At 39.6% G+C, this 17,648-nt stretch overlaps 1 protein-coding gene across 1 annotated transcript in view; it reads right to left on the bottom strand.

Annotated features, from left to right (window-relative positions):
* luzp2 (leucine zipper protein 2) overlaps positions 1 to 16,742 on the bottom strand; it is a 364,593-nt gene extending 347,851 nt beyond the window's left edge. Inside the window, exon 1 of the mRNA XM_041791985.1 lies at positions 16,630 to 16,742. Coding sequence (XP_041647919.1) covers positions 16,630 to 16,691 — 62 coding nt within the window. The 5' untranslated portion in view covers positions 16,692 to 16,742. The remainder of the gene's footprint in view (positions 1 to 16,629) is intronic.
* Positions 16,743 to 17,648: the final 906 nt, after the last annotated feature.

A 17,648-nucleotide genomic window follows, 5' to 3' on the forward strand; every position in this document is an offset into this window, starting at 1 on the left:
TGAAACCCAGCCAGGAAAGAGGTGAAAAATTTTCTAGAGGTCTAAATCCAGAATTCAGTCACATGTAGATCTCAGTGTTTTCACATGTTTACAGCAACCATATTCCAACATGTCTACAGTGCTAAGACACAAACTTTGGATTTGACTTTACAGGGTCTTTAAGGGGTGATTGTCAAATAATTGGAGTGCAATGACAAAAACACTTAGAGGGATTGAGTACTGTTAACGTAACCCTCCTGTTGTCTTTGGGTCAATTCGACCCGATTTTGAAAGTTAAAATGCCATAACTTTGGTTTTCTTCTACATAATTTCTTGAAAATAACAGGGATGGCTCCATGCAGGTAAATTAATTGTGAATATTTTTGTTGAACTATATGTGTTTTATTAAAGACTATAGCATTCGTGGCCTTCCCGGGTCAATTTGAGTCGGCCACATTTAGTGGTAAAATGGGTGACACTATTGCACTTCCCGGCCCACATATACGCATACAAATACACACACACACACACACACACACACACACACAAAGACCTCAAACATCTATCTTATATCTTGTTTTGATACTGCACCAACTCCTTGCCTGCCAAGAGGACTATTTTCGGTTGTTTGTAAATGACTGTATGGTCTGGGTAGACTGCCCTTGGGATACATGTAGTTGTCTGAATCTGAATCTTAAAGAACCATTTTATGTTAGGGCTGAAAGTTCCTGGAATAGTGAATAGATAAACTCCAGCTCAAAGTATGGCAAACATATACTGGGAAACTGGAAATAAATCAGTGTTCTTTGGGTGTATTTATTTGAAATTGATTGCTGAAAACAGTTGCTTTGAAGTCTTTCTAAAGTGGTAATGCAGCATCATGGTTTCAGCTTATTTTGCTAATGAAAGTAGTCATCTAAAAATAACCAAATGCATTATTTCTTTACCTTTAATTCCAAGTTGAACATAGCAGCTTTCTTTAAGGGAACAATCACAGGCAGTCATTTTGTCTCAGTCGGCTGAAAGGGGGTGTCATTGTCAGTTTGATTGACAGCAGCCAGCATGCTCCTGCTGTGCTTTTGTTCCATCCTGACACAACTTACATAAAATGTACTCTTGCAGGCATCAGAACATGTGAAAGTACATTAAATGCTGGCATGTGTTTCAGCTGAGCATGATGCTGCAGAATAGATCATGTGGTCATTTTTGTGAGTGAAATAAAACATTGTAGGGTAAATGTTAGTGCAAATGCGCTGTTGCAGTTTATTTGGTGCACCAGGATAAAACTAATGCGCTGTAATGCATGTGATAAATCCCACAATCACAAAGTTAGTAATGATCAGAGCGTTTACAGAGGTGTTGATTCAACTTTATGGAGATGTTGGCAGCTACAGTCACAGTATAATGCTGCTGAATTGATCAAATTACACTGACAATGTTGACAAAAAAACTTCAAATGGCTCTCATTATTAAACCACATCATTCAACAGTGCTGCTCTCAAAGCTAAAAAATGGCCATAAAGTTGATTCAACATTCATCTGAAACAGTTTTAATAAAGAGTGAATATTAAAACTGTGTCCATGCTCCCCACGTTCAGAGCTGAATGTCCCGGTTCAGCTCCAGCCTGTGGCTCATTTCCCATACTCCCACTGTCCTATCTGACTACAGCCATAAACCACAAAATAACAAAAAAAAACAAAGCCTTTATGAAGGTGCCGTTTACTGCTGGGAGGTTGTGAAAGACTGCATTAGGTTAAGTTGTTTTTGTCTAATGAAGGTGCAGCTGTGCACATATTGGATGCTTGTTCAGTCCTTCTAAATGTGTTAAATGACTGGTGTTGTAATGTGTAATAAAACTGCACATTAGATTTGTTTATTTTGTGACTCATCTGTGTAATAAGCAGGTTGTTTAATCAGCCTCTCGGTATGATGCACCTGACAGGTGGAGGGATTATCTGTGCAAAAATATAAATCCTCACAAACAGATTTGTGTGTTAAATATGAGTAAAATAAATCATCTATGTGTAGAAAAAACGGTCTTACTCCGCAACCAAAGGAAAGCTTAGATGAACCTCTTTAGCTGCTCATTAACACAAATATCCAATCAGCCATTGATTTTATATTTATGTGAGGAGTGGTTGAACAGGTATACCTAATGTAGTGGTCATTCAGTGTGTTTACAACATACTAACGAAGAGTTTTTAAGTAAAATGAGGTAGTCATTTGGTAAAGGTAGTTTTAAACTATTTTATTGTAAGGCTGACAAACATATGCAGTAATGTGACGTTTTTTCTTGTAATGAGAAAAGAAGAATGAGCACTTTGTCTTGCATGTAGCAGGTCAGAGATGTTGGACTGTAAACATCAAATGTTCACATTAAAAATGCCTGACTTTAAAAGTACTTCTACTCTCTATATCACTGTGGGATCAATCTGCAAATGTCTGCCATTATATTCCAATCCTCCTTGTTTTTAACCCAAGCAAACATTGAGTTTCTGCCTCCTCATGTTAGAACAAGATGGTGCCATTCAATGATAAACCAGTGTGTTCCTTGGTGAAACAGGAAACAAGGCATCTGTGACGCTCCCTTTGACTGTGTGAAGAATAAACATTGCTGTCATTTCAAATGTCTACAGAGGGCAATGAGCACACCAGCGCAGTACCTGAAATGTGGCCTTGAATATAAAACGTCTGCGTGCTCTTCACCCTGCACTGATCCTGGTCCTTTTAATTACATTCTCATTTGTCGGAGCCACCCAAGGTTCTGTTTATTGTGGCCCACTTCATTACTGTCATGTGGCCAATGTGGTTGCCATGGTGTGACCATTACGCCATGTCCTTAGAATTTCAATTATCGTTCCCAGGCTGATTTGTGCCGAGGACATTAATGGGTGGCACAAATATCGATTTTTCATATCTTAAGGAGTCAAACTACACCTCTGAAAGTCATAGTCATAATCATTCCTGCACTAGATGATATCTGATGGCATGAGGAACAGAGTCCAGATGGGTAATTCTCACATGCACAAATGTTTTGTGTTTCACGGGCCCGGTGGAGACACAGCTCTCTCCTGCATGTTAAAAGCATCTCTTTGGTTGCATGGCAATTAAGCAGATGCCTATCTCGCAAGGTGCGCCATCACTCCAGTCAGACATTTTAACCGCTTTCCACCAAACGGCTGCTCTGCAAAAGGCATAAATGTTTACGCACGGCTGCCAGTTCAAACATGCAGGACCTCTACCATGACTGTCAGTGTAAATAAACCTCTGCTTCATTTAGATAATGATGGAGGAAAGGCTCAATAACAATCCAGACAAATGGCAACACAGTCAAGCCCCATTTAAAGAGTAAAATATAGACGAGCTTTGGTCCCACACTCAGGAAAATCCTTGTAAACCTTCAATGATTTAAGTCACCGGTGTCAAACTGAAGGCCCGGGGGCCAAATCCAGCTCGTGAAACAAATATATATGGCCTGCAAGATTATATCATATTTCTGTTATAACTGGCCCACCAGCATGAGGTCTGCAGATTTCCTCCAGTATAATAATGTAAACTACAACTTATTTAAAATGTCCTTGTTAAGCAAAAAAAATCTGAAAAAGTAAAGTAAGAAAGATGTCATAAAAACTAAAAATGTGGGGAAAGAGATTAATCTGTGTTTTTATTTCATATTATCAATTTTGCATCTCAAGATTATGACTCAAACTTATGATTTTGACTTTTCATTTCATACTGTGACCTTTCAACTCAGATTTTGGACTTTATATGTAACATTTTTAACCTTTTGATTTCCAATTTTATATTTTAAGTCATATTTTGACCTTTTCAACTCCTTACTTTGGCTTTTTAATCGCATATTTTCACATTTTGAATGAATAATTTGCACTTTTTATATCATATTTTGAATTTTCACACTCCTTACTTTGGCTTTTTAATCACATATTTTCACATTTTGAATGAATAATTTGCACTTTTTATATCATATTTTGAATTTTCACACTCCCAATTTTGAATTTAAGTCATAATTTTAACTTTTTATGTCATCATTTTGAATTCTAGCTCATATTTTGATATTTTCAACTCCTAATTTTGGCTTTTTAACCCCATATTTTGACCTATCAGACTCACAATTTAAAATCTTAAGTCATATTTTGACTTTTACACTCTTGATTTCAAATTTGATCTCATATGTTGACCTTTCAAACTCATGATTTCAACTTTCTCCCCATGTATTTGCTGTTTAAAAACATTGTTTTTCTATTTTTAATATCACGTTCTGATTTTTGAACTAATAAATTGGAATTTTTAATCTCAGATTTGAGCCTTTAAACTTATCATTTTTACTTTTTTTAATTTCCAAATGATTTATCAGTGCTGTTTTTTTTTATTTAATTACTGGTGAAAATGAGGTTGACAGTTATGGTTAAATGTTGACCCTGTTAGGCCCTAAGTTAAGACCTAAACCCAGAATCCGGCCCCTGCTGGGATTGAGTTTGACACCCCTGATTTAAGTGAAGACAGGAATAACAGTTAACTTAGGTTTACTGCTCCAGGTGCATAGTAGAGATGGCACTCACAGCAACCAATCACGATTGGCTCATATTTATTAGAGTCCCTGTAAAGCAAAATCACAAATCAATCGATAGCAAGATGAAATATGTTGAGATTAAGTCGCTACAAACGGATAACTATGTCTGACCAAACTTTGAAATTTAGATCCTTGTAAATTTTTTCAATAGGGAAAGAAATTCATCTGTGTTTTCATTTCATATTTTCATTTTGCATCCCAAGATTATGACCTGAACTAAGGATTTTGACTTTTTATTTCATATTTTGACCTTTAAAATTAATCATTTTGACCTTTTATCTCATATTGTGACCTTATAGGCTCACAGTTTTTCATTTTAAATCATATTGTGACCTTTTAAACTCCTAACTTTGACTTTTAATCCCATATTTTGACTTTTTAAACTCCTGATCTAGAATTTTATCTCATATTTGACCTTTTAGAGTCACATTTTGAATTTTATCTTCTATTTTGACCTTTTAAACTCTTGATTTTTTATTTTATTTCATTTCTTGACCTTTAAACTCATGATTTTAAGTCTCTATCTCTTATATTTGTCTTTTAAACCTACTTTTGACTTTTAATTTTGTATTTTGACCTTTAGGACTTATAAAGTTGACTTTTTATCTCAGATTTTGAGCTTTTAAACTCATTTATTTATTCAGCATTTATTTGACATGGACACACAGTAGGACTGATGCTGTGATATTTAATCATTTTGACTTTTTTTTTTTTTTAGAAATCTTAAAATCCTTTATCATCATTGTTTAATTTTCCCTATAATTCATTACCTGTGAAAACACGGTTGATAGTTGTTGGTTAAATCTTGACCCTGTTGGGCCCTCAGGTTAAACCTAAATCCAGATTTCGGCCCCTGCTGTGATTGAGTTTGACTGATTTAGACGAAGCTCAGGAGAGAATGTGAGGTTCCATCACACATATACTTAAAAAATGAAATGCAAGAAGCTTGAAAATGCATTTATATTCTCAATGGCAAATGCACATTTTTAAGCACAAAACGATCTTCCTGTCCTGGCAGGAATGTGACTGTGGCTCTTGTGGCCCAGACAAGTAGAGCTAGCAGGTCCAGAGCAGACAGATGAGTCCACTCAGATTACAGTAATGTTTTAAACTTCCCAGACGATCAACTTCCTCATGGTTTTGGCTCACTTTTTGTTGAAAATAGTTGCCAAACACAAAACAATACCAGGGATAAGAGATGGATTGTCTCCCCGAGCGCTTATTCCTGCTGACCATTTAAAGGCCATCAATGTATGGATTGACATTACCAGCTCCCCCAGGTCGATGGTTAGGTCTGTTTCCTCATTCGCTCCACACTTGACCTCTGCCGTCGATTCTTACAAACCCGATGTGTGCAGGTATTTTAGTGAACATCCTAGCTCTGCACACAGCAGGTTTCATCCCGGCATAAATAAAGTGCAAATCACAGCAAAAAATTCAAACTGTGAGCACCCGCTCAATGAGATGTCATGTGGAGTTTCTCTCCACCGATGTACGACTTGATTGAATTTATTCATTGTCACTTGTGAGACGGTATTGATTGGATGTAAATGATGATCTGTGGGATGTTTTCAACTCAGCATACATGTGACAGATTGAGACAGAGACGGCATCTACTGTTGTGATGAATGAATGGGAGGGCGGCCACCATTTAGCGCTCTTTGAGACACAGAAATCCTCAGAAGGAGGGCTGAGACTCTATGATATGTTACAGTTTATACAACATGGGAATGCACAAACACAGACACGCTTCCCTGCATGGTGGGATGAGTTAATAATTCAACTGGAAATGTCCTGGGCTGACATACCGAGTAAAACAACCAGGCATGCTCACACGCATACCTACAGCCAATTTAGAGTCACCAATTAAGCTAATGAGCTTGTTTTTGGTGGTGGGGAGCAGCCAGACCTGTACATGCACAGGGAGAACATGCAAACGCTGCACAGAAAGGCCCTGACCAGCAACCTGGAACCTCCTTGCTGAAGGCAATAGCAATAACCCCTGCACCGCTTTGTAGCCCCTCTGGGAAACAATGTTTTTAAAATATACTTTAGCAATAAAGTGGATTGGATTGGTGTCAGTTTCTGATGTTGTGCCCAATCACTGTGGTCCAAGCTAGGGTTGTTCTGATTTCGATAGCAGTATCAGAAATACATCTGGTACTGCTTAAAGTGCAGTTACTGGCATCGGCAAGTACACAAGTTTATGCACCGATCCCAGACCGTTCGTTGTAGATTTATATTTGGCTTCATATAGCCATGCATACTGTTAGCGCTATAAACCAGAAATCGATTCTTCTTCGCTCCTGGAAATCACGTCATGCATGAGCTACCGTTTTAGAGCAGCGAAGAAGAACCAAAGGAGCCACTGCAGCACCAAAGAATGGTGTCTGCGTGACAGTTTTTCCTTGAATGTGATTGTTAAAATGTGACACAGTTTATCAAAAGTTAAATAACTTTTGAACCATGAATCGTTGCCTCTTACTTGTTTTCCCTCTTGAAGCTAGCTGTTGTGTTTTCCCACTGATGCCTTTGAATCCCTTGCAGCAGCATTTTCAGTGAGTTTCAGCGAGTTTGTGGGACTTTTGGTGACTTTCATGATTAGATCCATACCAGTAAACGCAACATTGAACGCCTTTTTTATCCATTTAATCGAATTACTATCGTTTATTACCCCTAGCTTGAATGCTAACAGCCATATTGGGTACTCTTCGTGAGGGTTTGTTGGCCAGTTGCAGGCTGTTCTATAATCACACCATGTTCTCCAGATAGAGCACGATATAGAGAAAGACATAGAGAGAGCCTGTGATGCAGCCCCCTATATTATTATTCTATTTAGCAGTAAAACTCAATAATCAGCAGAAAAATAATGTTAGGCTCACAAAGATGCTGTACATTATGATTCTATTTGTTGAGCCAAATATCGGTCTAAAATAATTTCCTAAAATAATTTCAGTCCAGAAAGTTCACACTGGTATCAGATCAGTACTGGGTACCAGCCAATACCCAACACTAGGCCTGGGTGGTATGGCCTAAAAATCATATCACAGTAGTGTTCTTGCCTTTGACGGTAACAGTATTAAATCACGGTATTACAAAATTAATAGGAGATAATGATTTTCAATCCAAATTCAAGTGTTATTAACCCCTCTCTCCCCTTAAAACAAGCCTTTGCCGGCGTACTCAATTTATGTCTAAGCATAGGAGCACAGAAAAAAATGTTTTTTTTTGTTTGTTTTTGGGGTTTTTTAAGTCTCTAGGTTTACTTCTGTCTAACTGCACTCCAAGTTTCACAGTTCATCTCTAACCTGATGAGGTGTATTAAGCTGCTAATGACTTGAGCATGTTTCCTGGTGAAGGCGTTCGCAATAAAAGTGTTTCAGAAAAATAACAGCCGCTGATTTTTATCGTGAAGGGCTTGAGGGAAGTACTGTATCTAGCACTGAGTTAGCTTAGCTTTGGCTGCCGTACCGGAGAGTTTTTGCAGCTAGTTTGCAGCAGCTTTTCTGACCTTTAACACCGAGCCAGGATCTTTGGCCAACTGTGGGCTTAGAAAAGAAAGTCAAAAGTTAAAATAGACTTTTGAATGGTTGTTTAAGCTGTTGTAAGATGAAGTCCTGCAGTGCTGGGCCCTCGACAAACTGAGACCAGCCAAAGCAGCACTTAGCTTGTGTTAAAGCCCCAGGCAGGCTGACAGATATGGCACCAGGACATCACACTGACTATGTTGTGGTACAGCCTTCAAACTCTGAGAGGAAAAAACACCTGTTTGCCTGCTAACTGTGCTTATTTTCAGTGGCAAGAGCGTGTGACATTCAGTTAGTTACCTGGCTACATGTAATACTACAGCTAAACGTGTTATTGACTAGACTCAGCCTGAGCTGTCTGTCACAAATCACTCGCTCCGCCAGCTGTGGGAGCGGATATGCCTCACACATGCATCACAGCACAATGTAGGCATTCAAACCAGTGATGACAGTGTTGCAGAAATCCATTCTGTGGCAAATATTTTACTGGTGACAGTATTAATACTGGTTTACCGCCCACCTCTACCCAACACCATGGTATCACAATCATATCAGGAAGGGAAAAAATGGTATCGGAACATCCCTAGTCCCAACCACTAAACCAGATAAGAGATTTTGGACTGACATCATCTGAAGGAGTTACCTGTTAGACAAATTCTGATGGTTTCATGGTCAAACATTAGATAAATGTTGGTTTCTGATGCTGAAAACATTGGAGTTTTAAATTATCATTTTAAACATTGGTATCAGCCTTAGCTTTCACAATGGTAGCATCTTTATGGAGTCAGTACACTCATTTTATTTATTCAACAAGGGAAAAGAGCACGGCCATCAACATATGTCGCTTTTATTGTAATGACTGACTCTACTCTTAATTGCTACACATCATAAATTATCCTCCTTTCATGCCTGACCTTATGTTAGATTAAAAAGAGGCTCCACTTGATTTACAGTGTTCTCATATCCACACGCAGATGTTAAGATATAAAGCCATGCTGCTGTGTCTCAGCACTCTGTGTATAAACCCCCGTCTCTCTGTAGTCCTTCTAATTGCCGTCCAAAATACTCATAAATATTTGATGTGGTGGAGATCCCACCAGATATCACTGTTTCCAAGAAGACTCTGCTAAGGTAAGAGACTTCAAAGACGGTGTCAAGAAAATGTGTCAAATATGTTTCAAGAAAAGCTCTGAAAGGGAATATTTGAAAGTGGAAAAAAAAAAAGGTAGGACTGTTTGATGTATGTGGAGAAGAAGAAAAACATGCAGAGGAGTCTTACTGTACCGTGCAGGAGTACCCTCCCGGCCCTGACCCGTGGGTGAGCAGTCATATCTCACGGGACGAGTGTCAATGCAGCCTTGTGTTCTGCCTGAGTACCAATTGATTTCTACAATGACACATAGCCCTGCACTCCCATTATATAGCCAGAGTAATCTACTCAATCCATTAAATTCCAATCCTTCTTAATCAAGCTTTCATATGGCGCCAGAAGGGTTAATCCTACCAATTTCCCCCATATAAAGGGAAAGTAGATCCTATAAGGTTGAGCAAAATGAAATCCTGTAAAATGGTGCTGTGTTTTTTGGGATGTATGGCGATGTTTTTAAGATTCCTTTCAGCATTTAAGGCTATAAAACTGAATTAACCGCAGAACAAAGGCCTGACAAAACGCCGCTATCATACATTAAAAAAAACCCCAGAAAGAAACGGGTCCTATTTCATTAACTCAGCTTCCTTAAGGCGGCTCTATCAGGTCACACAATGGAGGTTGCGGTTAACATAGGAAATGGATTCTCTCACACACAGCTGATGTGATGATAGTGGATCAAGCACAGCCAAGCAGAGCAATACACAGACTAGACAGCTCCAGTCACAATTCATTTTCCTGATGCAGATACACCTTGGAGTCAGTCTCTTCAACGTTGGAGCGCTATAATAAAAAACGAGAATATCATGTTAGATAAGGCTCGTGTGTGCTCGTGACCTCTAGGATAACAACAAAACGGCAGGTGTTTGACAAAATCTGATGACAACCACCCTGGCTTTGCCCCTCGTTTTGATGGCAAGAAAACAGAACAACAAAGTTGCATTTATTCGAATGGTTTCAAAGAAGATATGGTAAACTGAAGATTAAAGCACAGAAGTGTGCTTTAATAAAATCCGCCTGTGTCAGCAGTTATAAAACCAGTTCAAAGAGCATTATGTGAATCACTGACAACTGTTATTGCCTCAGCAGAGTCATCCAGGGTGGTGCGAGATCAAAAGACAATATAGCTGTATGATACGCTGACGTTAATTAGACACAGCTCTTAAAAGCATGGCTAATTCCATATGTGTATGACGGGGATAAGAGCATGTCAGCTACTGCAGGAGGAAGCTAGAAATAACAGAGCAAACAGGTTTGATGAATCAACTCGTCGCCATGTTCAGCCATGACCTTTTATTGAATCACTGCACAGATTCCTGCGATGATGAATCTTTAGAAACAGAAACATAGCATTAAAATGTCCTTTCAAATGCTTTATTGCTGTCTTTTTCATTAAGGGCCCATTAAGCAGCCAAGCCACTATTCATTCGAGGGCTGTGCAAAAAGAACAGACCGTCATGTTGCTTCCGCCTCACCAACAAAGAAGAACACAAAATCTAAATCTACCTGTAAAGACTCGAACAAGGTTTGTTTTTACTACATGGCTTTACTACATCCCTGTTTCTGATAACCTGACACGCCAGATGGATTTGTTTCACACATCCATGTGGAAAACCTTCCACAGACGGCGTTTGGGAAAGGAAAGAGGATTTAAAAAAACACTCGGAGTGTGATTGGATGAACGTTCTGTCTGTCACATCTTAATGGGCCAATCAGAGCAACAAAACATGTGACATAGCCGCTACCGAGGAGTAAACGCTATAGAGAACTGAATAACGCAAACCATGGCGACTGTAGACATGTCAGTACACGACTTTTGTCGTTTTTGAGCAGAAAACAACTCACTGCTGCTCTTCGTTCTTCTTAAAATGATGAAATGTCATCAAGTTCTTGCTTACGTCACGACTCCGCCGTGCCCAAAAGTACTTCCTCTTACTCCTGATTGATCCTGTCACTTTCTAACCATGCTTAAACTGTTGAGATGGGAGCTTTGCAAGATGGATTTGCCAGTAATAAACATGGACAAATCCATCTGCTTTACAAGGTTACATTTTTGGTGTCCACATCTTGAAATCCCAACAAAAATGATCATTAAAGAGGGGGTATTATTCCTTTTTTTAAAGCTTTACACCATCTCTCTAATACCCACGTAGTAGCTTCTCATGGTTTACAGCTCAAAAAACTCCTCATGTTTCTCACACTGGCGTCCTGAAAAACCCTTATTTTATCCTCCGTCTGAAATGCTTCGTTTTCGCTGCTGTCTCTTTAACACCCCCCCACAAGACAAGTTGGGGGGAAACCAAAACATTTACTTCAATACTTACCAGCTGCTGCTGTGTGGCCTTCGGCACAAGAAATAAACTTTAAAATCTAAGTCATACCAGTTTTATACTCAACCAAAGCACAGAGCAGAGCAGAGTAGGAGAACACTGTCCCAGAAGTTCCTTCAGTCTTGTATAAACACAGGAAACAATTTGAACCTTTTTTGTTGTGTGTATTGATGCATCATTCTCTGCCAGTTGAAAGTAAAAGCTCAGTATAACAAATGCATACACTGCAGAATTGCAGGCTGAGGGAAATGAGTCTTTAATATTTTTTTTTTTTAACAATTCAGTTATTTATAAAATGACTGTCCATAAGCATGTCACATGCTCTGCATCAGCTTTGACTTTCAGGATTCTGACCATCTAAACCATCCAGGATGAAGCCATCACAGCAGCCATAATGTTCCATCAAAAACACTCCTGCTGCACCAGAAGAAGTCCCCACAATCTAAATACAGACACATTTTCTGTCCATGGACAGATTTTTTATTATTTCAAATACGCCATTATTGTTTTCTGTAGTCTCAGCAGTCTACTGTATTCGCTGTAATCATGTTTCTTTTCTTTTTTTTTTTTTTGCATTGCTTTTGTGCCAACCTCAATCCTTTTTGCAGTCTCCAGTTTGAAACTTCAGGACTTTTCCTCACAAAAACATGAGTAAAATAGTCATTTCCTGTTCTATTGTTGTCAGCTTTGAACCTGAACTAGCTAAAGCCTCACACTTTGGTCTATTTGAGTTTCAAGCTAATACCTGCAGCTACAGTCATCTACAGGCCTCTGTTTCACAACACACATTCAGAGAGGAAGAAAAGAGAGGCAAACCTGCAGTTTCAGTTGAGCATTCAGTTGGTTTTGGTTGTTCCTAGATAGTTCTTAATTTTACCCAGAATTCTCTGGGGTTACCCACAGGTGGCCAAACTTTTCCCACAAGTGGCAGACAGATGTAAGAATGGTGGGGCCACTTTTATAGGATTTTAAAGTTAGAAAAACAATCAAATGCAGGTTAAGGCATGCTTAATGATTGGATATGCTTTGATGGCTGACACAGCAAACAGCCAGTCATTTTAGGGTTTTTGGGAGGACCAATCAGAGTTCAGTCCGGACCCTTGTTGGCCCCTGGTACCACTGGCTCAACCCCCTGGTCAGGAAAGGATGGCGTTCCATGCAGCAGAGAGGGAGGATGCTGTCAGCTCATCTCCATATTTGAGTCACAAAGTGCTTCACAAAGCCCAAATAGAGATGGTAATGCAATCATCATAAAAGTGATGGCAACAAGGTAGGAACAATCATGGCAAAAATAAAGGAAGGCTGTCACATAAGTCACATGTGAGAGTTCTACATAGTTTCCAAATACTGTAAACAAATACAATCCACAAAATGATGTCTGCCTGAATGCCTGTCTAAGCTGGGCTGTCTTCAAATGACTCTTAAAGTTACGACACAAGATGCAATGTTATTTAGCAGACACTTTTATCCATAGTGACTTACATGTGGGACAAATGTTGCTGACATTAAGGACCTTGCCCAAGGGCCCAAACACTCGCGCTCTGACTAGGATTTGAACCGACAATCTCCCGTACCACAGTTAGTAATGTAAAACACTGAGCTATCCAGCTAATTACAGTTTGCAAAGATGGGGGCAGATCATTGCCAAGTTTTGGAGCGATGTCACCCCGAGTCTTTGGGTAGGTGACAGGAACCAACAGTGACTTAAAAGGAACTCTGCATGATCAGACAAGTTCATCTAGTTGGATAGGTATTTGTGTCTCTCATATACATATTAAATGAAAAACTCACTAGATATCTGCATTTTAAGTGATTTGAGTTTATAAATCACCAGGAGGCCGCCATGCGCTGTGACGTCACAGTTCAGCGGCACTCGTGGTTTCTATGCAGTAACCGCTGTTTCATACTGGCAGCCAGAGTTACAGCTGCATCTCAGAGACGCAGCACGTCTTATGCACAGAGAATTCTAAAATTTAAGGTCTCTTTTAGTTTTTTAGTTGCACCATGAGTAGTTATCTGTCTATCTAGACAGGAAAACGATAAATGCAGAGCCATACTTACCTTCTTGTAGCAAATATTTATGTCCATATCTGCAGAGTATGTTTGAAATCCTTTTCCTAATGACCCAGATGAAGGCCACGAGCTAAACACGTCTGTTTAAGACAGTTGTTCCCCGAACTTCTACTCTTTATGAAGCTTTCTGTTTCTGTATGGTTCAGGTAAAGACAAACACAGAACCAAAGCACTTATGGTTTGCGCTTTTCAAAGTAAAAGTCCAATTAAGCATTTCTTTGGAGAAACTCTGTTTGTATGTACATACTGCTTTTATTTTGAAAAGCTCCCGGCACACTTCCACTATACACTGAATCCAGTCACTTGCAGGGAGTTTTATTGCGGTAAAACTTAGGAGGAATGCCAGAGCTTTGACAGCAGGGAAACAAAGACAACACGCAGTTAACTCGTGTCTGGTATGAAAGCTGTTGTGGCAGCAAGAGCTGCAAGAAGAAAAAAACGTCTGAAAAACGGTTAATAGCAACGGCAAAGATCGCGGCCGCACAGTGACGTCACACAGACCAAAACATGGCGGCATCCTGGTGAGTTCATGTGCTCAAATTTACTCAAAATGCAGATATCTGGGATATTTAGTGAGTTTTTAGTTCAATATACATTTGAGAGATGCAAATATCTATCCACCAAGATGAACTTGACTGATCATGCAGGGTTCCTTTAAAGAGAGTACTAGTATTTGCAACTGTAATCCATCAGGGTGAGATGAACAAAGAAACTGATTTTGGCTGCCGCTATTTTTTTTTTTTTTTTTTTTTACAGTGTTGAGATTTCTTACAAAACAAAAATTCTCCTTCAAAATGTTTGTCTATAAGATTTGCAGGGTGTAACGACCTAGTGCTAAAACACAAACAATGCAGCCAATTATTAAATTCACTGCAGTTTGGACTCCCCCATGGGATGCCCCACCAGCAACCATGACTGTATTTGCCTCTGCCAACAATTAAAGGCATTTTCAGTCTTGGTGCCAAACTTCCATGTGCTTTTATTTCCCCATTTCCTCCTTTTTAGTTTTCCTCAGTATGTGAATGAGAAAAAAAAACTCTAATTACACTTTGTAGATTTGATTTAATAATCAGCCATGACTCAGTCAAAAAGCACTCTTAAATTTAAAATCTCTAACAGGTGAAATTCTGACTTTAGGATGCTGAAGGAACCCAAATGGATAAATATGTCCTTTTCAATTTTAGATCTCATTGCTTTCTTTGCTGAGGGTGAAGCATTCTTCGCTCAAGGGTATTTTATAAAAAATGGAGACCAATCTTTGAAGGAATTATCTATTTTGCCATAGATTTAAATTATTTTTATCATGCAGCATGCCAACTTCAACTAACGCCTCTGTAAACACCAAATCTGATAATAACCATCGGTGTGACCTTCCTCAAAGCTTTTGTTGTCTCATATCTCAGTGCTTATATCAATGAATATCCTGCAGAAGATTACAGGGACTGAGAAAGGACAGGCATAGACATTGTTCTTAGAGTATGGTCTGATGCTAGTTATACAGCAAATATAAAGCTTTGGTGGTATTCTGTGGCTCCAAACCCACCTGTTTCAGTTGTATTCTTCCTTCAAAGAATTCAGGTTCAGAGGGCAATACTTCAGCAATAATGCATCACATCTTCCCGGAAAACCCCCTCTCACATCAACAGAACCCAGCCTTCACAGCGCATCATCTAAGCTCTGAGTTTAGAAACAAACTAATAAAACCCTGATTATATCTGTGCGTTCGGGTAATTACTTTTCATGACATTCCCCCTTAAGAGGTGGGAAAAAAATCTTCGCTGAAGTGCCAAATTACCAACGTAATGCCTCCCTCTCCAATTAGCACCCAAAAGATCACCTCGGAGGCTGACAATGGCAAACCTTGAGAAACAAACCATATCCTTATAAATCAAACCTAAACAGGAGCGTGATCGGTCTCATAGCTTAGGAGACGGCTAAACAAGTCTATCTGTATGCAGCATCAGAGCAGAAGGAGGTGATAAAACAGACTGAAGCCTGGAGGTTGTTTATGCAATTGCCTTATAAGAGCAGTAAAATGTTTGTGTGCAAAAGGGTGTGTGAGGGCTTAATTTGCTAGCCGCTTAGTGCTGGAGGTTAATACATCAATACAGCTTCTAGTTATATGACTCATGCATCATCAGTGCACCTCTCTAATATTGACAAATATGCTATAACCTTGAATTCTTTCCTTACAACTCTATCTGCAAGCTCTAGAGGCAGAATAAATAATTCACAGCAATGCATTTATGTGTTTGGCATCCAACATGCCAGTGTAGGTACTTGTTTAGTTCAGATCCTTTACTTCATGCTTCTGAAGCTTCCTCTGAATACAGGAGTCATAGTATTGGGATTTTTTTGTGCATGGTGGAAAAAAGAAAGGCAAGTTTTATAATGCATGCCTTCCTGCGTGTGATGTCTCCATGGTATAGTCAAAGCCCCTGAATTTCCTCTCCCGGCTCTCATTAAGGCAGCGGTGTCAGGCACTGGCAGAGAAGAAGGACGATTTTATCAATGGTTTAATTAATCATCAAAACTCTCCCTCTTCACACATCCCTCTCCTTGTGTAACTCTCATCCTCAAACACACACCTGCTCGGTTTCAATGCACTGCAACACAACTCAAAGCCTTGTCCTTCTCTCCCTTAACTTGCTCCCTATCAGACCAGCAAAGTCCCCCCAAAAAAAGGCAATGTCACCACTGTTCAGGAGGCATCGCGTTTTAGCACCACAAAAGGACAACTGTCTCTCAGCCTGCTCAGAACTGAGGGGGAGATAATAGCCTAGTTCAACAGATAAGCTCCTGCTTCCTTCTTCTAAGTCTCAAAGATGTTGAGAGCGCATGGAGCAGGAGGAATTAAGGCTTCAGGACGGAGCAAACCTGCACAGCAGTGATCTGAGATTGCATGCTTTAGAATCTGCTGTTGTTCCAGAGTCTCTCGCAGAATGAATTAGGCAAATAAAAATAAGGAATTATTCTCCTACCTGGTGTTGATGCTCAAAGCTGGAAAGAGAAGCAGCAAGCAAATAGCCTGGATGAATTTCATTCTCAGACTCCCGTCTCCTTTCTCCCTTCTCAGATGCTTTTTTGCCTTTCCCCCGCGTCTCTCTCCCCGCTCTCTAGCTCTCCCACTGGCTGCCTGGGCTTTTTTAGCGCACTCTCATACACACGTACCCAGACACACATGCGGCGAGGCAGACAGATGCAACACAGTGGCTCAGCGAGAGAGGGAGGATCTCTGGCTTTAAATAACACAGGGACACGGACCGACTTGCTAATGGAAAGGAGCGGGTGGGGCTGAAATCAAGAGAGGGAGATGTGGGAGTGATATGATGTCAGCGCCCGTGCTGCTTCAGCTATTGGTGAGAGGCTTTCGTTCTCCTCCAACAATACACCTCTTCATTCATCTCATGCTGTCTGTTTACTATCTGCAGTGTGATAGGTGGAGATGGAGCAAAACATTTGGAGCAGAGATCAAGCAGCCAAGGGGTTAACAGTTGGAGTTAAAGCGAGACACTAATAGATTTAAAGTGTAATTAGCAGTGAAGCTCTGTACTTAAAAGAGAAAGCAAGGTTAGCGTGTTGAATGGGAAAAAAAAATCAATTACCTTCAGCAGGAGAACAAATCCCAAACTAATTGAAATAATAAACTCTGGTGCCAACTATAATTCTAATTTGTCTCTCTTTGTTCCTTTTCTTTATTAGGGTTATATGAATGATGTACCCAATTACAAAGAAAAAAGAAATAAATGTGCATTTTTTAATCAAGCTACAATTGGATATAAAGAACAAGTTTCCTGAGGTGAAAACTTGATAAAAGAACTATCTCAGTGAATTTATGAAAACAGTAATTCCACCCCCATTTAACTGAACTAACTAATTGCCTCTTTCTTCTTGGTTTTTATCCCGAGTGACAATGCAGAGTTTTAATGATGTGCCCTTTATGTCCTTTCAGCACCCTGGACAGCGCCGGTGTTATGCCAAGAAATGCGTCCCTGCACAG

Source organism: Cheilinus undulatus, linkage group 1, assembly GCF_018320785.1.
Source record: "Cheilinus undulatus linkage group 1, ASM1832078v1, whole genome shotgun sequence".
Taxonomy (NCBI): Eukaryota; Metazoa; Chordata; class Actinopteri; order Labriformes; family Labridae; genus Cheilinus; species Cheilinus undulatus.